General features: G+C 42.2%; 1 protein-coding gene across 2 annotated transcripts in view; it reads right to left on the bottom strand.

Moving 5' to 3' along the window:
- Positions 1-3450: 3450 nt before the first annotated feature.
- LOC122551973 (ADP-ribosyl cyclase/cyclic ADP-ribose hydrolase 1-like) overlaps positions 3451-26512 on the bottom strand; it is a 40724-nt gene continuing 17662 nt past the window's right edge. The window contains exons 6-10 of one of the 2 annotated variants that reach the window (XR_006312243.1): positions 25690-25766; positions 23072-23164; positions 10520-10606; positions 5617-6339; positions 3591-3749 (exon numbers count right to left, since the gene is read on the bottom strand). Coding sequence is in view for 1 of the 2 variants with exons in the window: in XM_043694540.1 (XP_043550475.1) it covers positions 3674-3749; positions 10520-10606; positions 23072-23164; positions 25690-25766 (333 nt within the window). In the remaining variant the exon portion in view is untranslated. Of the gene's footprint in view, positions 3750-5616; positions 6340-10519; positions 10607-23071; positions 23165-25689; positions 25767-26512 lie in introns of both variants that reach the window. The other variant, XM_043694540.1, reaches the window with a different exon arrangement.

The following is a 26512-nucleotide window of genomic DNA, read 5'->3' as shown; positions in this document are numbered from 1 at the left end:
CGTAGACACAGGGAGAATATGCAAACGCCACACAGTCAGTCGCCTGAGGCTGAAATTGAACCTGGGGCCCTGGTGCTGTGAGGCAGTAGTGCTAACACTGAGCCACCATGCTGAGGGGTAACCTTATAGAAGTTTACAAAATTATGAGGGTCATGGATAGGGTAAATAGGCAAAGTCTTTTCTCTGGGGTTGGGGAGTCCAGAACTAGAGGGCATAGGTTTAGGGTGAGGGGGGAAAGATATAAAAGAGACCTACGGGGCAACTTTTTCACAGAGGGTGGTACGTATATGGAATGAACTGCCAGAGGAAGTGGTGGAGGCCGGTACAATTGCAATATTTAAGAGGCATTTGGATGGATATATGAATAGGAAGGGTTTGGAGGGATTTGGGCCGGGTGCTGGCAGGTGGGATTAGATTGGGTTGGGACATCTGGTCGGCATGGACGGATTGGACCGAATGGTCTGTTTCCATGCTGTAAATCTCTATGAATCTATATCCTCCCTCTACTTTTACTGTCAGGTCAGGACATCAACCCTGGTTCAACTGAGAGTACAGGAGGAAACGTGAGGAGCAGCGCCAGACATAGCCAAAAATCAGGTGTCAGTTTGATCCAGCTATCACATAGGATTTCTTCCTTAGAAAGGATATATTGGCTTTGGAAGGAGATTTACAAAAATGAAATCTGGACTTCAGGGGTTAACATCTGAGGAGAAGTTATACAAATCAAGACTGTTTTCTCCAGAATGTAGAAATTTAAGATGTGATCTGATCAAATATATTAACAGGAAAAGACAGGGTGGGTAAAGTTAAACTATTTCCACTGGCTGGAAATTCTAGAACTGGCGGAGGGCATTGTCAGAGAGTCATATCTCATTGATTGACAGTTCTAAACTTGAAGGACTGAATGGCCTATTTCTGTTCCTATCTTCCGAACTCATTACAATAAGAGGCTTCATAAGTATCCCATCCTGAACAATGGAAGTGCTTAGTACATCTGAGCAAAAGACTAGATTGAAGTATTTGCATTTTCAGCCAAAGGTATTGAATCCTTAGGTTCTCAACCTCACAGTTGCTAGTCTTTAACCAATTAAATTCACTGCACGTAATATGAAGGAAGTTGGAAGCACAGGATTCTGTAAAAGCTATGGACCCTGTTAATATCTCAGCCAAAGAATCAGACACTTATGCTACAGAAGTAGCCATTCCCCTAGCCAAAGTATTTCAGTCCAGCCACACTATCATCTAATCAGCAATGTGGAAAATTGCCCAGGTATGTTGAGTGCACAAAAAGCAGAAAAAATTCAATGTGGCTAACTATCAGTCTGTTAGCTTACTCTCAATCAGCAGAAATGTAATGGAAAGGGTTGTCAGCAATTCTGTCAAGCAACACTTTCTCAATAATAGTGTACACACTGACACTCAGTTTGGGTGCTGCAGCGTTACTCAGCTCCTGACCTCATTATTTCAAACACGGATAAAAGTGCTGGACTCAAGAAGGGAGTTGAAGGTGACTGCCATGATATTAAGGCAGCAATCACTTGAGTGAAGGAGTTCTAGCAAAAGCGGAATCAATGGGAAATAAGGGAAAATTCTTCACTGCTTAGGTTTCTATCTGAACTTAGGAAGATGGTTATGGCTGATAGCAGTCAGTCATCTCAGCCCCAGGACATCGCCAAAGGTGTTCCTCGGTTCAACCATCTTGAACTACTAGATGAATGACCTTCCCTCCATTGTAAGATAAGAAGTGGGCATGTTCATCGATGATTCTATAATGCCCAACACTATTTATGACTCCACCAGATTCTAAAGTGGTCTGTTTCAATATTAATAAAGTTAACTTCGCAGCTTGGCTAACAAATGGAAAGTGAGAATCTAACCATGTCTCTTGACATTGAATGGTATTACCATAATTGAATAACACTACTATCAACAGCCAGGGGGGTTACCATTGACCAGAAACTGAACTGAACTAGCTATATTATTACTTTGTCTACAAGAGCAGGTCAGAGGCTAGGAATACTGTGGCGAGTAACTGATGAAGGATTTTTGCCCGAAATGTCAATGTCCCTGCTCCTCAGATGCTGCCTGACCTGCTGTGCTTTTCCAGCACTACTCTAATGTTGACTCCTGAGTCTGCTGTCCACCACCTACAAGGCACAAACAAGGAGTGGGATAGAATACTCCCCACACGCCTGGATGGTGTAACTCCATGAAATTCAACAATATCAAAGACAAAGCAACCTGTTTGGTCCACCCATTGCCCTCAACATGCATTTGCTTCCCCAGCGATACACAATTGCAGCACTGCATATTATCTACACATTTACTACAGTAACTTGCTAGTGCTTCTTCCATAGGGGTTGTGTGGGAGATATAGGTAAAGTAGTGTTACTTCTGCAATCATAATTACTTAAGCAAGGTAAATGAACTCACACCAGTGAATAATTGTTTCAACCAAGAGCTGAGTCAACAAGAATAAAAACTATGTGAAGTAAATATATAATTGTTTTTATATCAGTTAAAATGTGTATACAAGAATGAAACGTGCCTGCAAACAATGGAAGATGTTACAGAAAAATAGATAAGGTGCTGTGAGGATGTAGGTTAAGCCAGATATGCTTGTACAAACAGTAGTTATAAGCATCTGTTTCCCACTTATGCAAAAACAAAAAAACAAACCCCAAAGAAAAGGTCATTCATATGGCTGAGAAATGGGAGGAAATGTCACAAGTAAGGGAAACAGATGGCAGTGAAGGAGGATATACTTAACAATGGACCACAGCAGGATGTGGTGAAATGGCCGAGTAAAACTTGTACTTTGTTATGCACAAGGCTGGATAAGGCAAGAGATAAACAATAGTAATGGGCACTGGGTTTGGAGTAGTAAATCCTATATAAGATATGTACTTGCTATTCCAGGCACCACGCTTGCAAGTGTATAATAAACATACTGATTGCTTCAGATCTTGTCTCGGACTGAAATTATTGAAGTGAGTGAGCTTTGTTTCTTACATTGTGGATTTGGAAAATATTATCACCTTGAAGGACAAGGTCAGCAATTTCTCCTCCAAACCACTCCAGATCGTGACATAGAAACACACAGCTGTTCTTTCACTGTCACTGGCCAAAATCCTGGAACTTACTCCCTAACAGCTTACTGTGGCTGTTCCTACACCATATGCGCTGTAGAAGTTCAAAAACATAGCTCAGCAGCACCTTGTCCAGTGTAGTTAGAGATTGACAATAAATGCTGGCCCAGCCAGTGATGCTCACATCCCTTGAGCAAATAGCAAAACCAAACGTTAAGGCCCCAAAATCAGGCATGTGGTAGGCCTTAGATTTTTACACCTTACACATGGAGAAATGGTGCCAATTTGAGTCAGTGCAATGAGCTTTCTGAACCAGATTACTGGCCCTAAATGTTAAATAATTGCAGGATTCTTCAGTTTATTTTCCTTGTTAAAATTTCACTGATCCTTTTTTTATTGTTAAATGTACATTATTTCTTCACAGGGTTGCACCTTAATTTCTAATCAAATTAATACAGGTAATCACACTACACTGTATACTGGAGCTTGCTTTATATATTAGCATCATTTTAATTGATTGTCTGTCTATATAGAAGCAGGAAGCTTTAGAAATTCCATGAGAGTAGCTTAAGCAGGTCGGCCAGTCATGCAATTGGCTTTTCACCTAATTTGCAGGATGGATGATCCAACTTGTCCATACACTGCAGCATTTTAGCAGCCCTGTCAAGAAAACAACAAAAGTTTTTTAAAAAACTTTAAAATAAATGAACATAGCTCAAAACCCATACATCAAGTTTCACATTTTCATCTAAACAGGAACAGCCCCTTGAGTAGTAAATGAGGACGTTTTGTAATTCAGGTGTTTAGCATTAATCGCAGTGCGGAATTCACAATTTAGTACTTTACTCTCAATACATTCTGTCACTTCAATATTAGAAAAAGTGAATACAGACAATGTTGATGCAAGATAGTTGTTATAAACAACAGTGAAAAATCTTATGAAGAATTCATTATTAACTTTGCCACCATTGTGATATTGCATGCATCGATGATCAGGCAAGCACATGCCTTTAAGAGAACTAAGCAATGATATCTGTGGGACACCATGCTTTACAATATTCCTGTTCTACATCCCATGAGTTCTATCCAAAGTGGTTACGAATGACTGAGTGTGAAGATGACATGGGGGGTAGATTACGAGGTATTGGGAGGGATATGAATGGGCCTGGTGAGTGGGGCAAGTGAAGGGTAAAGGCAAGGGTACTTAATGTTCATGTTCCAAACTGAGCCAAAGTTCCAGTGAATGGAGACAGGCCATTTAACTGTCCACATTGGAAACTGCCACCTCCGTTCCTCCCAAGGATCTGCTTCAGAAAGTAGTGACCTCAAATCTAGCCTGGTCCCACCACTCTGCTGTGAAGATTATGAGATGGATACTACCAAGCAGGATGGGAGATCAGAACAGCAGGAAAAGGTCTGTTTTGCAAAATTTGCCTTCAGGAAGAAAATCCCAGCCTAAGAATCTCTGCTTAAATCCAGTCTCATTGTTTAAAAAATAATTTGATCTCCACTCCTTAGTTCCAAAGTGGATGACCTCAGTCTTTTTTCCACATTGAACACCATCTTTCACAGTTTTGCCTACTCACTGAATCAACTGATGTCCCTTTGCAACTATCAACCTCAACCTACACACTATATGTTGCATCATCTAACTTAGTGTCAGCAGTAAACTAGTGAGAAACAGCTCTCTATTCCTTCATTCAAAACATTTCTAAATATGAGCAAAGTTGAGGCAGGCCAGATATCAAAGGGCACTGTTAGATACATTCTACCAATGTGAATACATACTCACATGTACTTGCTATCTTCAACCTCTGAAACAAATAGTCTTTAATTGATTCTGTCTCACTTTTGTTAACAGTCCCTAATGCATAATGTTGTTAAATGCCCCCTCATGTTTATCGAAATAACATCCTTAGACGCTGTTAGATTTACCATCTGAGTTACTCTTTAAGCATTTAAACTAAATTTGTCAGAGTTAACTTTCCCACTGTAATTTCAAGCCATGAACTTTGTTCAGATAATTTTCCCAAATTTTTTGTTCTTCTTTTCCAAATTGCACAATATCTGGAGATAATTCTTAAATTGGTGTGGCTTGGAAGATTACAACTACTTAATCAAAAATTTCCTCATCTACTTCAGTTAATAACTGGGAAGGAAACATCAAAACCAGGGGAATTGTTTAGCTTTAATATCATGATTTTGATCATTGTCATTTACTAATCAATATAGTTAGTTCCTTCCCTTGATTTATTTCGAGATTGCTTAGAACCTCTAATATTTTATACCCACCATTTATTATGAAATGGATATAAAATAGTTGCAGAGAGGGTCAGCCATGTCATAATTGCCAATTATAATATGATTGTAATCAAAGATTAGCCAGGCATACCATTTCTCTTAAAATAGCAAGATGGTGGAGATGGCAGGTTAGGTAGTGTTTGGAATCTTGGTCTATCTACTCCCTTTTGGCTGACCGGCTGTGTCCTTTTTATTTTTTCATCTTATAATCATTTCTTAATATCACCTTTTGCAACAAGTTTACTTTCTTTGTTCTGCAGCTGAGGTGTGGCAGTTTCAATGGGCCCACATCATTGGCAGTTTCAGCAGGCTCTCAGTCTTCCACAATTTCAGCGGGTGCCTGGTCTTCAGTGGCTTCAGCGAGCTCCTGCTCCCCCATGGTTGTGGCAGGCCTCCATCCCCAGTCTCCCAATTGTGGTCAATATGGATAGACCTTAGTCTTCGGTTGACGTGGCCCGCCCCTAGCCTTCGGTTGCCGTGGACCGCCCCTGGCCTTCGGTTGACGTGGACCGCCCCTGGCCTTCGGTTGACGTGGACCGCCCCGGGCCTTCGGTTGACGTGGACCGTCCCGGGCCTTCGGTTGACGTGGACCGTCCCGGGCCTTCGGTTGACGTGGACCATCCCTGGTCTTTGTGGTCTCTTTCTCTTTGGCAGTTTTGGCTGATCCCTGGTCTTTGGCGGTTTCAGCGGGCCCCCACTCTTTGGAGGTTTAGATGGGTCTCTGGTCTTTGGCAGATTTGGCTGATCCCTGGTCTTTGGCGGTGTCGATGAGCTGACAGTCTTAGGTGGCTTTGGCCGGTCCCCAGTCTTCGGTGGTCGTGTTGGGCCCCCAGTCTTTGGCGGTCTTGGTGGGACCCCATCTTCTGAGGTATCAGCAAGGCCTAGAGTTTGGTTGGTTTGACAGGATCCCAGTCCTCAACAGTCGGATAGGCCTTGGCCTTCGGCAGCGCTTGATTTGTGAAACCAAGAGACCATAGAATGAACAAAATATGATAGTCTTGACATTGTCTTAGATTTTTAAAAAATAAACATACTTCACGTAATTAAATGGCACCAATTTTCTGGTGCCTGACACACTTTTTACAGTATTTTCACAAAAGCAAGTGACAATAAATTTCTATCTATCTAATAGCTTTTAAAATGATGTTTGTGGCAGAACATTTCCAGGTGACATCCAGAAACACACCCAATTACTGCCGTTTGATCTTAGGCCAGATGTTTAGTGGCAGAAGGATTGCCCCTGGCCCTCAACAGAAATGATGGCTCAATCAGGGTTTGTTCTATTCTCCAGTCCCTCTCAGCTCCACACAGAATCAAACAGAAATTTCAGGCTCTATATATATGTGCTAACAGTAATAGCTGCTGTTTGTCCAGGCTGAAGTTTTAATTTAAAAAAACTGCAACTTCAATTTGTATCAGTTTTGGAGGAGATGGTAGCATTGTGGTGATGTCGCCCAGATCCAGATGGGCACAGGTTCAGGTCCCTGCACTTGGCCAAATTTGAATTCAACTCATGGTTGTGGTAGACAGGGTACAGAGGAGATCTACCAGGATGCTGCCTCAACTTGAGACCCTGTGCTATGAGGAAAGACTGGGTAGACTAGGAATGTTTTCCTTGGAGTGGAGCATGTTGACAGGAGCCTGATATCGGAGTATAAGATTATGAAGGGCATGGATAGGAAGGCACTTTTCCATGAGTAGAGGGTTCAATAACCAGGAGAGCATTGCTTTAAGGTAAGAGTGAGGAAGTGAAGGGAGGTTTGGGGAGAAACTTGTCACACAGACGGTGGTGGGAGCCTGGAACTCTGCCTGAAAGGACAGTTGAGTCAAAAACTGCTGTAACATTTCATCAGTATTTATGTAATCAGTCATTATTGCCTCCAGGACAATGGGTGAAAAGCTGGAAATTGGGATTAATGCAGTCAGACCTGTGTTGACCAGTGCTGACATAACCAGCTGAATGGCCTCCCTCTGTGCTGTAAACACTACTTGTCTTGTGGTAAGTTATCAATTGTAAACAGATGGTCAACTTTGTACATTTACTAATACGACCTATCCAAAAAGCTGACCAAATATCATCTGCACATATTTGGACACCAAATTTCTGAATGGTTTCATGTCACAGTTTCTCATAAGTTTCAGAACTGGAATAAATTGGTACACAATTCCTCGCCTATGAACTGAGGAGTCAAAAATGAAAACAGTGGCATGTTCATCATTTCTAGGAGAGGTCATGTCCATAATATGATAATAAATAATCGATCATTTTAAATGAAACCAACTTTGTCTTTCAAGGATTAATATAACAGACATTGATCACTCTGTGGCAACAGGGAAAAGAACCATCCTCACCATCAGTGACTCACGCTGTAAAACTGATAGAAAAAAATTACCCTCCAGACAATGTGATATAATGTTAGATCAAGTTTCTAAGAAATGGAATTGTATTGGAAATATTGAATCGATACAGTGTGGAAGCAAGCCATTTGGCCCATTGAGTCCACCCTGACCTTCCAAAGAGCATCCCACACAGACCAACCATATCTCTGTAATCCTACATTTCCCATGGCTAACCCACTTAGTCTGCACATTGCTGGACGCTATGGCTAACTTAGCATGGCTAAGCCACCTAACCTACACATGTCTGGACAATGGGAGGAAACCCTTGCAGATATGGGGAGAATGTGCAAACTCTGGAATTGAACCCAGGACCCTGGCACTATGAGGCAACAGTACTAACCACTGAGCCACTGCCATAGAAGGAGCAGAAATGTCTTTTTATTTGGATTTATGACTGGCATCAGTCTGATCCTTCGGAATTGGAGTGCATGATGTCAATATAGAAATGGGGAAACAGTGAGCTATTGGAGATACTCTCTGTTGTCTTCACTGATGTGCGTAATCTGTGAATACTGGTACAAATGAAGTTTGAGAATTTTGAAGAATACATATCATAGCAGCGTTGTGAGATGTATTAGCCTGGAATTATCAATGATAATATATCCATTTCCCAGTGAAAGGCTCTGTGCACATGAATAAATGGACATTGCCAGGTTCTGAAAGAATCAGATAGAAAATGAAGTGATTCAGGGAACAACGATGCCGGTTTTGAATTTTCTTTTAAGATTACTTACAGTGTGGAAACAGGCCCTTTTGCCCAACAAGTCCACACCGACCCGCTGAAGCGCAACCCACCCAGACCCATTCCCCTACATTTACCCCTAACGCTACAGGCAATTTAGCATGGCCAATTCACCTAATCTGCACATTTTTGGACTGTGGGAGGAAACCGGAGCACCCAGAGGAAACCCACGCAGACACAGGGAGAATGTGCAAACTGCACACAGTCAGTTGCCTGAGGCGGGAATTGAACTCGGGTCTCTGCGATGTGAGGCAGCAGTGCTTATCACGGTGCCACCGTGCCACCCACAAAGCTTGTACACCGTAGAAGGCAATGTATATTGGGGATAAGTGGTGAAACGTAAGGATATGGAAACATGGAATAAGAGTTAGTCACTCAGACCCTGAAGCCTGTTCAATCAGATCACAATTGATTTGGAGCTTAACTCCATTGCTGTATCTTTGCTGTACATTGTTAATCATCCTTACCCAACAAGTATCTAGCAAAGTTAATTGGAAAAATTTCTACAGTCTGCCTTTGGTGAAGGGGGATAACTGAAAAAAAGTTCCAGATTTGTAATGTTCATTACATGCGAAAGTATCTCCAGATATCACTTTAAAATGACCAGACTGAGTTTTAAGGTTAGCCTCCCTAACCCATGGATTTTACTGCATGCTTCCAAATGGTGATCACAAGCCTGCACTTGCCAGCAGTGAGGCTACCTCTAAGCATGTCATCCTTCACGGGCTCCCAGTACTGCCAACCTCATCCAAAGGCCAGCACATCTGGAGATTTGACAGCTCCATCAGGAGAGCTGGGCTCTGTTGGAGGCACGAAGCATCATAAAATGTGATAATGTTTGAAGCCAGTAGCCTCTCAGAGTGGAGATCAAATGCCACGGAATGAAACCTTTGTGCCGTGGATATACCGCCTCCCCCTCGACAGCCCCATCACTGGGGCAAAGGCACTCTGACTCTCATGGTCTCAACCCACGGTGGGGGGGAGGGGGCTCCCTCCAGCAACCTGGTAGCCTCTGAATGTGATGGTCAGGAGCCCTGCAGAATGCAAAATGCTCGTGGATATACCGCCTCCCCCTCGACAGCCCCATCACTGGGGCAAAGGCACTCTGACTCTCATGGTCTCAACCCACGGTGGGGGGTTGGGGGGTCGGGGGGGGCTCCCTCCAGCAACCTGGTAGCTTCTGAATGTGATGGTCAGGAGCCCTGCAGAATGCAAAATGCTGATGAGGCTGCAGAATTGCCCTTATTACAGGCATCAACCAATCAAACTGGGTACCTTCTCCATGGAGTGGACAGCCACTCCATTTGCCGTCCTTCTCCAGTAGTAGACTGCATCAGGGTACAGCCTTGACACACAATTTTCCCTTACTTCCCGGCCTCCTTCAAGTCTCCAAGTCCAGTACCACGACACTGAGAAATCTCCACTCCATTTATTGATTCCCTCACCAGAGAAAATAGTTTCTCTCTACCTACCCTATCCACTCCTATGATCGTTATTAATAACTTAATTAGATCACCACCACCGCCCCCCCCCCTCACACCCCTCACCCCCAAAAGTTTAAACTCAAGCCAAGTCTATGCAACCTGACATTATAATTAAAGCCTGGTATTGTTGTGATGAATTTGTACCAATCACCCGTCTCGGGTTAATGCATCTTTCCTACATTCAGTAACCAAATCAAATGCATTATTGCTATGGGGCCTTGGCAAGGCTCCATAAAACTGACACATAACATCCTCTCCTTTGAAACAAAGTCTGACATTCCACATGTCATTTTGATTGGTTTTGTGGCTATAGATTTAAAGGACATTGGAGAAGGAGAGAATAATTTGAGTGAGGGTGTAGAGACAACAGCATGTTCAGAGTGTGGAAGAGCAAGGATGAAAATTATCTTAAAACACTTAAATACTACATAAAAGAAAGTGAAAAAGCTCACCAACTTTCTAAATATTTCAATGGTTAAATATGAATCAGATATAGTACATACTTGTAATTATCTTTGCAAGAGTAGCTGATATTTTTCTCCTTTAGAATGCTTTCCAATACTGCAACACTGCCGACATCACAGGATTCTCTGAAAATCAAAATATAGTTGATGTTCAATATAATTCCCCAAAATGAATTTTAATTACTCAAACAGATGGCCTCATGAACTTAAAAATAAGTACTTATCAGGGCTACCTGAAGTAAAAAGTGTTGGAAATACTCAGCAAAATTGGTATCATCTGAGGAGAGAGAAATGGAGTCAATATTTTGAGTTAACGATATCTCTTTTTGCTTCATGGGAAAATATAAAATGTTTCATAAGTGTCTAAGACCAGAGGGTATAAAGTTAAGGTGAGGAGTATTTTTGCACCCAGAGGGTGATAAAAATATGGAACGTGTTGCCCGAGAGGGTGGTGGAGGCAGGTATGCTCGCAACATTTAAGAATCTGGATGAGCAGGGGGGATCCAAGATGGCGGCGATCTGAGTAGATCTGCCTTGCTGAGCATCCCAGCCGAGCAGTAGTGATATTTTTACCCCAGTTATTCACCAGTGCATGTCAAAATGCTGTTTAGCTGATAGCTGAATGCTAGGTTGCCTGGTGTCGTTTTTGCAGGGCCTTAGAATCTTTTCCGGATGTTCCGGGATTCAGATGTGCGCTGTTCGGATAGTCAAGGTCCTACTATAATTCCTTTTTGTGTGAGCAAGGATGACGAAATGAAAGCATAAGCCAAGCTCCAACACACGGGGCACTCACTGAAGGCACCGGTTTGCCTGTAACCGTGACTGTAGCTGCAGTTCCCTCGGCAGCCTAGAAAAGGTACCTGCCAAGCAGAACGTCGCTGGAGAATGCGTGACAATCCAAGGGATGATCAAGGAGTTGATGGAAGACAATCATTCTCGGCTGGAGCCAATTTTGGTCATGCTACAAAAGCATGAGAAGGATTGGATGGGCTCGGGAAGCATGTTGAAGAGGTCGAGCGGTGGACTGCGGCGTAGGAGACTGAGATAGAGTCCTCGACAGGGTGGAACCAGGCCCAGGCCTTGACTGAACAGGTCGATGATCTGGAAAATCGAGGTAGGAGGAAAAACATCTGGGTGGTTGGGCTGCTGGAGGGAAGGGAAAGTGGACAGCTAGCAAGCGTTTTTGAAGACTGGCTGCCACAGTTTTTTGGCTGGGGTGCCGAGGTGGACCGGATGAAGGTTAACAGAGCTCAATGGGTTGCAGTGCCCCTGCCCAGTCCTGGTACATTTTCAAAGCTACAGGGACAAGCAAAGAGTCCTGGAATCTTCTAGAAGGATGGGGAAAGATCCACAGGCCCTTACTTATCAGGGAACTAAGATAATGTCCTTCCAGGACTTTTCTGCAATGGTGATCCATAAAAGGAAATCGTTTGATGAAGTCAAGACATAATTAAGGGACCTTGGTATTCAATATTCAAAGAGATACCCAGTAGTGCTTTGTATTACTCACAAGGAGATGGTGCAGTCATTTGACTCCTCCAAACAAATAAAAAGTATTTTGGTCACCTTAAAATATTTGGATGGAGTTATAGACTTGGACACTAATGTTTGATTTTTTAATTTCTCTTGCTATCTTTCTTGTGATGTTACCCTTTTCTTAAAGAAACTGCTGTTCAGGTGTTTGTTTTGCTCGCTGATTAGGATTGATGTTGATGTATAGTTGGGGGTGGGCAGAGGCTCATTATTTTGTCTGTTTCCTTTTATTGCTTGGGTCTGGGGTGTGGCTCAATCTGGATAGGGTAATGGAGATGAGTAAGCGCTCTCCATCGCCAGGGGATAGAGTCCCCCATTAAGTGCCTTTTGTGTTTTGTAGTTAGTTTAGTGCTTTGGTTTTTCATAAATCGACTCCAAGATGCCTTCTTTTGAATATGTCCTGCATTCTGTAAGTCAAATTCTTCCTCTCAGCAGGTCAAAGATGGTTGTAAAGGATTATTGCTAACACTGTTCTTAAATGGTGCACCTGGAATATTAGAAGGATCCATTCGCCAGTTAAAAGGAAAAAGATGTTGTCGAGTCTTAAAAAAAGAGATGTAGATGTTGTCCTGTTGCAGGAGACCCACCTTAATGACAAGGAACACTTGATGTTACAGCAGGATGAGTTTGATCAGGTATTTTTCTTGTCCTTTCATACTAGGAGCAGGGGGATGGCTATACTCATCCAGAAGAATCTTCCATTTAATTTAGTAGATTGTGTTAAAGATGAATATGGTCAGTTTGTTACCCTTAAGGCCCTAACACGATGAGGAATATGGTATTTTGAATGCTGTTGTCCTCAGCCCAACCCCTTACATTTCTGAATGATGCACTAAGCTGGTGGCCTTTATGTCGCGGCATATTATTATAGGGAGGGACTTTAATTACCTTATGGATCCTGTGCTGGATAGAATGCCCAAAGGCCCCCCAAAGCTTTCTGCACAATCTAAACAGTTGGGTGATCTATGTGTGGAACTGGGGTTGGTAGACGTTTGAAGATGTCTCCACCCTACAGGCAGAAAACTTTATGTTCTTATCCAATCCTTATAAGTGCCATACAAGGATTGTTTTTTTCCTAATTCCTGTGGCTCTTCGAGATTTGGTGGTACCTTGTTCAACTGGGAATATTACCATCTCTGGGCATGCAGCACTATATTTAGTCGTCGAGATTAAGAATAATGCAAATGAAGTGGCAAAGAGTACTGGCGAACGGATCCCTTCATCCTCAAGGACAGCAAGTTCATGGAACACTTCTAAGGAATTTGAAGCATTTTTGGTCACCAACTCAGGTATAGCTGGTGACCCGTCCATTCTTTGGGAGCTTGCTAAGGCCTATGCTAGAGGGATAATTATCTCATACTTGGCCAGTCAGAAGCAACGGAATGGAGAGCAGCAGCGGCTGCTCGAGGTATGATTGAAGGCAGCTGAGACGGCCATATTACAGCAGACTGTCAGTGATGAAGCTGCAACAGATCACAGCCTACGATCCACCTTAAACTCCATGCTTACACATACAGCCAAGAAGGAACTTTCCCTTGCGAAGCAAAGGTTGTTTGAGCATGGTGATAGGTCGTGTAAATAATTGGCATATCTAGTTAGGAAGAAGAATACCTCCGAATCTATTCCTTCTATTAGGGAAGGGAATGGGACTCTTACTTATATTGCTAAAAAGATCAATGTGGCGTTTCAGAGGTTGTGTTCTGAACTGCAATGGGTCTGAATGTTGTGAGGATAGACAGGATAAAATGGAATCTTTTATTTAGGAACTTGGATCTTCCTGGGTGTCTGCTGAGCAGGCTTCTCTTCTCAGTGCTCCATTAACAGCACAAGAGATACAGGAGGCGGTGAGGCAACTTCAAAGTGGAAAGGTGCCAGGCATTGATGGTCTTCCCAGTGAGTTTTGTAAAGAATTTTTAAACATACTGTCAAGGCCAATGCTAGACCATAGAACTCTTCATACAGTCGTGATTGCCTCCTGCCATCCTTGAGAGAGGCTAATATCTCTCTTATCCTCAAGAAAGCTAAGGCCCCGGAGGACTGTGCTTCTTATTGACCAATCTCGCTCTTAAATTCTGATTATAAAATTTATCTAAGACTTTGGCATTGAGGTTGGAAGGGGTGTTGCTCTCCATTGTTAAAGAAGATCAGACAGGCTTTATAAAAGGTCACAGATCCTCTAATAATGTTAGGAGGTTGCTTAACATGATTCAAGTGTGCCAGCAGCAATTGCTTCAAGGATTGTTTGTCTCTTTGGATGTGGAGAAAGCATTTGACTGGGTGGAATGGCCATATCTTTTTTATACCCTGGAGCGGTTTGGCCTGTGTGAAGTGTTTTCTAGATGGGTAAAGGTCCTTTACAGTGATCCTCTGGAGGCGGTTCTCACCAATGGTATAAGGTCTGATAATTTTAACATTGGTGGGACAGTTGGCAAGGCTGTCCCCTTTCACCTTTGGTTTTCATGTTGGCCTCCACCAACGGCTCAACTACCATTCGGGGGAGCACTAGTATAGCTGCTCCAAAGGTGGGGGCTGAAGGTGCATAAGATTACACTAAATGTGGATGATGTTCTTACTTTTTTTGACCCCATCAGTTTCGGTACACTGTTTGATATGGTGTATTAATTCGTTTAGTTCTTTCTCAGGTTACAAGATCAATTTTTCAAAGTCAGAGGCTATGCCTATTGGGGGGGCGATTTAGGGGAATACCTGACATGGAAGGTGGGTTCCCCTTTAAGTGGGCACAGGGAGGTTGTCTTTACTTGGGCCTCTCTGTTACTCCTAGCTTTGATCAGTTATTCAAGACTAATTTTGTTCATTTGTTTGACAAGATTAAACAAGACATTCAAAGATCGGGGGCCCTTCCAATATCATAGTTGGGTCGAGTCCCTCTAACCAAAATGAATGTTCTCCCTCACTTACTGCACCCTTTGTGGATGCTTCCTTTGCTCTTTCCTAGGCAAACATTTCAGAAATTGAACGGCCGGTTTAGTTCTTTTATTTGGCGTTATAAGTGGCGCTTTATTAAACTTGTGAAACTGGGAATGGACCTCACAGATATTACAAGATATCAACTGAGCTCCCGCCTATCTTTTGTAAGTGACTGGGTCTGTGTGGACTTGGCACGACATGGTTAGACATTGAGGCCTCCTAGACAAAGTGCTCTCTTATCAACCTGTTGTTATTAGACAAAATAAGGATAGTTGTGGAACATTGCCATAATCCAATAGTTACTAACATGGTCAAAGCACAGAGGGCAATGAGAAGATGAAGGGTAATATGCCTAAAATATCTTTTCTTATCCCATAGTTGGAATGCCAGGTTTCCATCCAGGGACAACGGATTCCAGGTTTAAACTTTGGGTGGAAGGGGGAATCTCGTTTGGGTGATCTACTTGAGGATTAAACATTGATGTCATTTGATCAAATAACTTGGAAATATGGATTGTCGAGTATGGACCTCATCGGTTTCATTCAGATTAGAGATTTTATCCGAAAGGAGATCATACTCTTGAGTGTTATAGATCGGAAATGGAAACGAGGGTGCTTCAGGCTAACAGCACTCTTTCAGTAAGCACTCGCTATCATTTGTTTGGGGGGGGGGGGGGTTGTTCCTGGGGTGACATTGAGCATCTACATGAGGTCTGGGATAGAGCGAGTTAGGAGTTGTGATCACTTCACAAACATGGGAGGACATTTGTGAGAATGCGAGGAGGATTTTGGTATGTAAGAGAACCCATGGTACGCAGTTAAAGATTCTTCATAAAGCTCATCTGGCCCCAGATAGTCTTGCAAAACTTAAGCAGGGAACATCTTCAATATGCCCCAAATGTAAAATAAATATGGTAAGCCTCACTTATTACCTGTGGTCCTACCACAGGCTCTGTGCATATTGGAGCACTGTGGCAGGAGTAATAGAGGGGGTCTTGGGGACCGAAGTCAAGGTGGACTCAGTCTCTTTGCTCATGGATTTGCCAAATTTACCTCCCTTAGACATAAGTGGGAAAAAGCTTTTTAGCGTTCTTACTTTTTGTGCAAGGAAAAACATTCTGATGTGTTGGCTGCCTGAGAGGTCACCAGAGCTGTAGGGGTGGCATAAGTTAATTATGGAACATATTCCTTTAGACTTTCTTACAAATATGGTGCACCAGAAAATTGACAACTTGTATAAGATGTGGCAGCCCTTATTGAATTATTTGGAATTAGATCTGTCTGCCATTTTGATTAGGACTTGTGTCTAGGCATGATGGTCTGGACCGATAAAACCGAATGCCCAAGAGGAAGAATTTCATACAAATGTGAATTCAATAATTGACGCTCTCGAAGGTTGAGAGCAATGGTCTTATAGCAAATCAATAAATAAATTAGTAACGCCGCTCAGTGCAACAAGTGTAGTTTCAATTTCTTATGTAGAGTGGTATAGTATTTGGTTTATTGTTTATTTTTGTTTTTGATGTTATGATGCTATATTTTATAACTTTCTAATTTTGTAATGAAACCTTTTTCAATAACAATATTCAAATAAAAAGAATCTGGATGAGCACTTACAATGAGAGGGCACAATAGGCCATAGAACAAGTGCAATTAAATAGGATTAGTGTCATTTCCTATTAGCTGGTCGGCATAGACATGGTGGGTTGCGGGGCCCATTCCTATGCTGTGTGACAATAGATGAGAGAGATTATCTGATCAAGTAACAACAAATTGTTTGCTGTTGCACCTTTAACCTAGATCATAGATAGTGAGGGGATTTTATTTTGCATTTACTGTTCTACCTACAACTTCATTCTATCATTTAAACATTGAGAGGAATAATTTTCTGACACCACAAACTGTCATTACTAGTCTCACATATGTTCTCCATTCTGACAGTGTCGTAAAGTCATAATCATAGAGATGTACAGCACAGAAACAGACCTTTCGGCCCAGCTCGTCCATGCTGACCAGATATCCTAAACGAATCCAGTCCAATTTGCCAACACTTGGCCCATATCCCTCTAAACCCTTTCTATTCATATATCCACCCAGGTGTTATTTAAATTCTGCACAAACACCACCTTCTGCATAAAAAAAGTTGCCTCTTAAGTCCTTTTTATATCTTTCCACTATCACCCTAAACCTATGTCCTAGAGTTCTGCACTTCCCCATCCCAGGGAAAAGACCTTGTCTATTTACCCTATCCATGCCCCTCATGATTTTATAAACCTTTATAAAATCACCCCAACCCTCTAATGCTCCAGGGAAAATAGCTCCAGTCACACTTTCAAGGTGAGAGGTGGAAAGTTTAAGGGAGATACATGCGGCAAGTACTTACTTCACACAGAGGGTGGTGGGTGTTTGGAACACGTTGCCAGCAGAGGTAGTAGAGGCAGGCACAGAAAATTCATTTAAGATGCGTCTGGATAAATGCATGAGTAGGTGGGGAGTAGAGGGATACAGATGCTTAGGAATTGATGGACAGGTTAGACAGTACATTTGGATCGGCTTAGAAGGCCGAAAGGCCTATTCCTGGGCTGTAAATTTTCTTTGTTCTGTTCAGCCTCTCCCTATAGCTCAAATCTTCAAACCCTGGCAACATCCTCGTAAATCTTTTCTGAACCCTTTCAAGTTTCACAACATCCTTCCCATAGGACAGAGACGAGGATTGCACACAATATACCAAAAGGGGCTGAACCAATGTCATGTACAGCCGCAACATGACCTTCCAACTTCTGTACTCAATAAAGGCAGGCGTACCAAATGCCTTCTTCACTATCCTATCTACTGGCAACTCCACTTTCAAGGAGCTATGAACCTGCATTCCAAGGTGTCTGTTCAGCAACACTCCCCAGGACCTTACCATTATGTATATAAGTCTTTCCCTGATTTGCTGTTCCAAAAAGCAGCATCTCACATTTATCTAAATAAACTCCATCTGCCACTCCTCGGCCCATTGGCCCATCTGATCAAGATCCGGTTGTATTCGGAGGTAACCTTCTTCGCTGCCCACTACATCTCCAATTTTAGTATCATCTGCAAACTTACTAACTATGCCTCCGATGTTCACATCCAAAATTGTTTATATAAATGACGAAAAGTAACAGACTCAGCACCGATCCTTGTGGCACTTCACTGGTCACAAGCCTCCAGTCTGGAAAGTAACCCTCCACCACTACTGTCTGTCTTCCATCTGAGCCAGTTCTGTATCCAAATAGTGTGATTTAATTTGAAATAAATTGATGTTTGCCTCCTCATCATTCACTATAATAAATATCTGTTTGAATTCCCCTCCTACTCACCTCTTTTCAGGATTTAAAAGAGTAGGATTTTCTGACTTTATCATCCATTTAGCTAAAGCTGTTATCACGAAATGTATAATAGAACATAGAATGGTAGAGCACAGTACAGGCCTTTGAGCTGACCTTTGTTGTGCTGACCTTTTAACCTACTGTAAGATCAAACTACCCTACATACCCTACATTTTACTATTGTCCATGTGCTTATCCAAGAGTCGACTAAATATTTCTAATGTATTTGGCTCTACTACCACCACTGCAGTGCATTCCATGTACCCACCACTCTCTGTAAAGAACCAACCTCTGACATTTCCTCTAAACCTTCCTCCAAACCCCATAAAATTATGACCTCTCAAGTTCCCAGGATGGAAATGGCTATCAAGTCGTTGGCTATCCACTCTATCTATGCCTCTCATCATCTTGTACACCTCTATCAAGTCACCTCTCACCCCTCTTTGCTCCATTGAGAAAGGCCCTAGCTCCTGCAACCTTTCTTCATAAGACATGCCCTCCAGTCCAGGCAGCATCCTGGTAAATCTCCTCTGCACCCTCTCTAAAGCTTCCACATCCTTCCAATGCAGAGGGAACCAGAACTAAACACAATATTACAAGTGTAGTCTAACCAGGGCTCTTTGGGCTGAAGCTTAACCTCATGGCTTTGAAACTCAAATCGCCCTGCTAATGAAATCCAACACACCATATGCCTTCTTAACAACTCTATCAACTTGGGTGGCAACTTTGAGGGATCTGTGGACGTGGACCCAAAGATCCCTCTGTTTCTCCACAATGCCAAGAAGTCCTGCCTTTAACCCTGTGTTCTGCATTCAAATTCAACCATCCAAAATGAATCACTTCACACTTTTCCAGGTTGAACTCCATCTGCCACTTTCAGCCCAGCTCCGCATCCTGTCAACGTCCCATTGCAACCTACAACAGCTATCCACAACTCCACCAAACTTACTAATCCACCCTCTGTTTAATCATCAGACTCATTTATAAAAAATCCCAGAGCAGAGGTCCCAAAACAGATCCCTGCAGAACACCAGTGGTCACCGATCTCCAGGCTGAATAATTTCCATCAATTACCATCCTGTCTTTTATGGGCCAGCCAGTTGTATCTGTATCCCATGCCTCCTTACTTTCTGAATGAACCAACATGGGAACCTTATCAAATGCCTTGCTAAAAGCCATGTACACCACATCCACTGCTTTACCTTCAATGTGTTTTGTCACACCCTCAAAAGAGTTCATCAAGGTTTGAGAGGCATGACCTGCCCCTCACAAAGCCATGCTGACTGACTATCTCTAATCAAGCTATGCTTTTCCAAATAATCATAAATCCAGTCGCTCAGAATCCTCGCCAATAAGTTGCCCACCACTGACCTAAGACTGTAATTCTATTCTCTTTCTTGAACAAGGGAATAACATTTGCCTCCAATCATCTGGAACTATTCCAGTGAACAGTGAGGCTGCAAAGATCATCGCCAAAGGCACAGCAATCTCTTCACATAGTAACCTTGGGTATATCCAGTCTGTCTAAGGACACTTATCTATCCTCATATTTTTTCAAAATTTCTACCACATCCTCCTTCTTAACATCAACCTGTTCAAGCATATCAGCCTGTTTCACACTGTCCTCACAAATGACAAGATCCCTCTCATTCATGAATACTGAAGCAAAGTATTAATTAAGGAGGAGAAAGTGAGGTCTGCAGATGCTGGAGATCAAAGTTGAAACTTTATTGCTGGAACAGCACAGCAGGTCAGGCAGCATCCAGGGAACAGGAGATTCGACGTTTCGGGCACAGGCCCTTCTTCAGGACCTCCCCTACCTCCTCTGACTCCAGGCACAAGTTCCCTCCACTATCCCAGATCAGCCCTACCCTCATTCTGGCTATCCTCTTGTTCCTCATACAAGTGTAGAATGCCTTGGAGTTTTCCTTAATCCTACCCACCAAGGCTTTTGCATTTCCCCTTCTAGCTCTAAATCCATTCTTCAGTTCCTTCCTGGCTACCTTGTGAGCCTCTAGAAACCTGCCTGTCTCTCCCCTCAACATTAACTAAGCTCGCTTCTTCCTCTTGACTAGATGTCTCCATAATGGCCACAACATCATAGTTACAAGTACTGAGCCATGCTCTAAGTTCATCACCCTTAATTCTGACACTTCTTGTGTTAAAATTGATACAACTCAACCCATCACGCAGACCGCAACTTTGCCCTATCAACTGTCTATCCTTCCTCAAAAGATTCCGTATTTGCCAGTTCACCAGCTATCCAATCCTCTGATCCATAGCTCTGGCTCCCACCCCACTACTAAACTAGTTTAAACCCTCCTGAAGAGCTCTAGCAAACCTCCTGCTCAGGATATTGGTTGCCTTCTAGTTCAGGTGCAACCCACCCTCTTTGTACAGGTCCCACCTTCCCCAGAAGGTATCCCAATTCTCCACATACCTGAAGTCATCCTTCCTACAACAGCTCTACAGCCACATGTTCAGCTGCACTTGCTCTGTTCCTAGCTTCACTAGCCCATGGCACCAGTAGCAATCCTGAGATTAACACTCTGTTCGTCATGCTTTTTAGCTTCCAACTTAACACACTTTATTCACTTTTCAGGCCCTCATCCCTTTTCCTAGCAATTTCATTGGTGCCAATGTGTACCACGACTTCTGGCTGCTCACCCTCCCCCTTAAGAATCCTGTCTACTTGATCAGAGACATCCCTGACCCTAGCACCCAGAAGGCAACATGCCAGCTGGGAGTTGTGTTCACAACCATAGAATCTCCTGTCTGTTCCTTTAACCATTGAATCTCTTATCATCATCACTCTTCTATTCTCCTCCTGCCTTTCCTTTTGAGCCACAGAGCCAGAAACCTGTCCACTGTAGCTTTTCCCCTATAACACAATGAAACAACCCATAAGATCATGAGCTGTTGGAGCAAAGGTACACCATTTGGTGCATTTAATCCACTCTCATTAAGTGGCTGATCTGATAATCCTCAGCTCCACTTTCCTGCCCTTCCCCATCACCTTTATTACCTTATTGATAAGAAATCTTTGTATCGCAGCCTTGAATAGATTTCAAACCAGCATCGATAATCTTCTGCATTAAAGAATTCCATAGATTCACCACCTTCAGAAACAAATTGCTCCTCATCTCTGTTGGATTTGAGTGAATCCTTATTCTGAGGTCATGCCCTTGATTCTTAGACTTTCCCATGAGGGGAAAACAATCTCTTCACATCTGTCAAGCCCTTCATAAATCATATATATTTCAAGAAGTTTGCCTCTCATTCTAAACTTCACTGAGTATAGGCCTAACCGACTCAACCTGTCGAGAAAATCCCTCCCTATACTACAGGTTTTATGTCAAAGTGGCCCCTGACAAATCTGACTCAACAAGGGAAAAAAAAATGATTAGCTGAACATCTTTCCTAGAAAAGGACCTTTTGCTGAGTTTTTCAATAGTCTGACAAGCAGCATGCTAAAGTTAATAACTTTCTCTGGCTTTTCTTAGACAGTATGATGGATGAAATGATAAACCTGACAGTTGAATACAAATGTGCATCAGGCAGACTCACTGGTAGAGAGACCACACCAGGCTGGTCTTGTACATTATATTTCTCTCTTATATTCAGAAGGTTTTCATATAGTCATTCACACCTCATTTAGATATAACCTTTATGTTTTTATAAAAGTAATGTAACAAAGTGGTGGACAGATTCAACAGATCTGGGAGAATCCATGGAGAGGGAAAAAGAGTTAAGTTTGAGTCCAGCAAGACTCTTCTTCAGAACTTTGTTTCCTTACTATAGGTATATCAATTACTACTGTCTTTTGTTATTTAATTTCCTTTAGCTTCCACCCTATCACGGGCTTTCCCCTTTGTTCTTCTTGCCCCTACCTCCACGATATTTCTATTTTCCTTATCGTCTGATGGTAGGTCATCGGTCTGAATTGTGAACTGTGTTTCTCTCCCCAGATATTACCTGAAAAGTGGTGCTCTTTCACTGGAGGGCAGCTGGCAATTTCATTCGGCTACAACACTCATATCACTGGGCTTGGACTTTAATGGCCCAAAAGCTGCAGATTTCTTTGCTGAGTGGAGGTGAGCTCATCTGTGATTTTTGAGTCAGGGGCTGGGGGGGGGGGGGGAGCCTGCTTCTGTGTAAAACTCAGGCCCACATTCCAATTGCAATCTAAGTAGTTATTTAGGTCAGGACTCAAACCTTTGGTCTTCTGACACTGAGGTGAGAATGTTACCTCTGCTTTACAGACTTACTCCATTTATAAGACTATGCAATGGGTGCTCTTCATGTGACTAGTGAAAACAGATAAGGGAAATGAACAGTCAGATGTTATTTGTTGCATATTCCCAACCCCCACTACCCCCCTCACTCAGCCACCAGCTAGGACTTACCCTTCTCCATTGTGGATCTCAGTACAAGTTGTGTGCTCTTTGCGCAAGGGGATAAGTTGGCTACCTGTTCTCAGGCCCTTGTCAATCCAGATGTGTTGAGTCTCTAGCAGGATTATGATAGCAATCAACTGCCAGCTTCCTTTCATTTTTCCTTTTTGTTAAATGCCCATGTTCCCACCTGGTCTCTGTCCAACAGCACAAATACAGCAGACTCTCTCTCCACTTGGAGAATCTATTCAGTTCCTCTCAATTAGATACAAGGTTGAAAATCTAATTATGTTTACTATTCCACTAAGCTGCAATGGAAATGGCAAGGAGTATTATCAATAAAACCTACATGCATGCAATAAAAAAAATTAATAGACTTACTTATCAGGGCCATCAATATTGTCCATGATCCAGAGGTGAACAAAGGTAACCCGCGCATTGTCTAATTTGCCAAGTTCAATTTCAGCAAAAATGCTAGTGACAGGAAAGAAAGACATAATTAGTCAAATAAAATGAAAATAATAAGTGTAATCTCAACAGCTCGAGACCCACTTTCCACCAGATAATTCAAAGTCAGGAAGCAAGGTTGGATAACAAATGTTGTATTAAACTTCTGTTGCTGCCACCTTCACCATCACCATAGTTACTCAAAAAATGTGGGCGGCACGGTGGCACAGTGATTAGCACTGCTGCCTCGCAGCGCCAGAGACCCGGGTTCAATTCCTGCCTCAGGCGACTGACTGTGTGGAGTTTGCATGTTCTCCCCGTGTCTGCGTGGGTTTCCTCCGGGTGCTCCGGTTTCCTCCCACAGTCCAAAGAGGGTCGGTGTGGACTTGTTGGGCCGAAGGGCCTGTTTCCACACTGTAAAGTAATCTAATCTAATCAATAAGAATACGATATTCAACTGAACAGTGGTTTTAATTAAGCCACTGATTAATTGATATACAACTGTTATACACCATAAATTCCTTTTACAATAATGCCAAAGAAAATAAATATGCGTGTCACAATGAACATTAAATATAATTTACTCAACTCTTGAAAATCAATAATGGCCATGAGGGCATCCATTACCTGTTAAATACCATTTCAAGTGTAGTAACCTTATCATTGGATATTTACTGCATTTGGAAATTATAACTCCGTATTTGACCTCAAACTACCTTTATGCTGGTTCATCAACACCCCTTTCTTAAAAAAAAACACACAAACATGCACACCCACTGCTGACAATTATTTTCTGATTGGCACCATCATGATTTTCACATTTTTTGAGTAACTATGGTGATGGTGAAGGTGGCAGCAACAGAAGGTTAATACAACATTTGTTATCCAACCTTGCTTCCTGACTTTGAATTATCTGGTGGAAAGTGGGTCTCGAGCTGTTGAAAACTGAAATTAGGCAAAAATGTTGTTACCATGACTTGCTTTGTTGCAAGGAAGGTCACCAATCAGGATACCAATAGACTTACATTATTACATGTCAAGATTATTTAGTAGCAATACTGAAGTGCAAAGACAAATAATCTTGGGCATTGCTGCAAACTGGCTAATGTGACAAATAACCAAGAGACCACATTTCTTTTGTGTAAACTTCCAGAACAGATCAGTTCAGCAAGGGTCAGTTTCTTGAAGAAAGCTAATTTCAAAATTAACATTTCAAGATGGGTTATCAATTGATTTCCCAACTAATTTTAGATTAAAAAAAAAGGTAAAATGAAATCTGTAGTACTGACATTGGAAATACGCAACTAGTAAACTATTTCTATTCGTGATGGCAACTTTGGTGATAAGACTTCCAAAGCCTTTGTAACACAATCTGAAATGAAAGGTTATCTTGTTATATATATATATATATATATGATTACTTACAAATTCTCTATTTCTAATCTATCCATTTGTACCCCAAAGTGATAAAGGTTTATAAGGTAAGAGAAGTTTATCACAATTGACTGCATAAGACTATCTGAGAAATTGTACCTCCAGATAAAGGCCACTTTAACTCCTACCTCAAATTTTAAGAATCTACTTACCATTACCTGAAATATCTAAACAGATCTGCAGTAAAGATAAGAACCGGTCCCATCACTGTGAAATACACCATTAAATCATTATCATCAATGAATTCACCCGCTAACAACATCCTTGTTGCTACCATTGACCAGAAAATCAAATGGACTCACCACATGGACAGAGTGACCATAAGAGCAGGTCAGAGGCGAGGAATACTGTGGTGAGATACTTCTCAAAGCCTGTCCACCATCTACAAGGCATCAGTCAGGAGTGGGATGGAGTACTCCCCACTTGCCTGAATGGGTGCAACTCGATCAACATCTAAGAAGTTTCACACCATCCAGGACAAAGCAGCTGTCTTGATCGATAACACATCCACAAAAATCCATTCCCTCCACCACTGATGCTCAGTAGCAGCAGTGTACTATCTACAAGATGCACTGCAGAAATTCAAAGCTCCTTAGATAGTACATTCCAAGCTCTCAACCACGTCCATCTCGAAGGACAAGAGCAGCAGATACATTGAAACACTACCATCTATGTGTTCCCCTCCATGCCACTCACCATCCTAACTTGGAAATGTATTGTTGTTTCTTCATTGTCACTGAGTTAAAACACCGAACTCCCTCCCTAACAGCATTTTGGGTCAACTCGCAGCATGCGGACTGTAACAGTTCAAGAAGGCAGCTCACCACCAGCTTCTCACGGGCAACTAGGGACAGGCAATGAATATTGGTGAGCCAATGTCTACATCCCACAGATGAATTTAAAAAAAAAGAAAAAAATTGGTCCTTATCATTCTTCAGGTTAATTGCTTATTCACATTTGAGTGAAAGTCCTCTTTTCAGATCAGGACTCACACTGTCTGCCCATAACTTTGGTGGGAGAACTGTGGAGGCCATTCGGAAAATGTCTATCAAAGTTCATGAATTTCTACCATGTAATTTCCAAAGAATGCCATCATGTTGACAGTGTTAGCACTGTACCTGTTATTCCTGAAGGTGTCGCCACGAGCAGATCCATTCAGCATCACTGTAACTTCTCCACGAGCCCTCGTTGCATACTGTAAGTGCAATGTACACAATTACTTATCTACTATCTAACCAATCCAGTTCAAATCTAAACCACAAGCATCATTTTCCTTCTGAAAAAATAATAAAGCCCCAGTTTTACCTGACAATTGAATGCCTGCCCGGTCAGATAGGAATAAACACTGGCTGGCTTTTCATTTGTGAAGCATTGTCATTAGGTTTCCAACCATCACCCATAACTCTGTGCACAGTTAGAAGGGTAACCCACCTTGACTATTTAGTGGCCTACTTAGAATATAGAAGTTATGGTCTATTGATGGTATCAGTGCTGTGGCAACATGGTGCAGATGAGACCATTCAGTCCTATCGCCTGCATACTTTTGCACATTATTAATTAGAATAAGCATCCAATGTCCTCTTTAATGCCTCAATTAAACCTGTATCCATCATAATTAGAGGCAATGCATTCCATACTCTAACTTCTCACCATGTCAGAAAGGTTTTCATCAGCTGGCATTTGCTTCTGCAAAACACTTCAAAACGGTGATGCCTGATCAGTTTGTAAGAGGGAATAGTTTGACCCTATCCACTCTGTCCAGACAACATCATTTTGAAAACTTCTATCAAATCTTATTTAGCCTTCTCCTCTCTAAAGAAATAAAAACCAACCTCTTTTGATCCACCCTCACAACTGAAGTAAATCACTGCTGGAACTATTCTTGCAAATCTCTTCTGCACTCTCTCCAATGCATTCATTTTCTAAGTTTGTGCGAAGATT

This window comes from Chiloscyllium plagiosum, chromosome 1, assembly GCF_004010195.1.
Source record: "Chiloscyllium plagiosum isolate BGI_BamShark_2017 chromosome 1, ASM401019v2, whole genome shotgun sequence".
NCBI lineage: Eukaryota > Metazoa > Chordata > Chondrichthyes > Orectolobiformes > Hemiscylliidae > Chiloscyllium > Chiloscyllium plagiosum.
The sequence above is the reverse complement of the archived record's forward strand: the minus strand, read 5'-3'. Positions and strand labels throughout refer to the sequence as shown.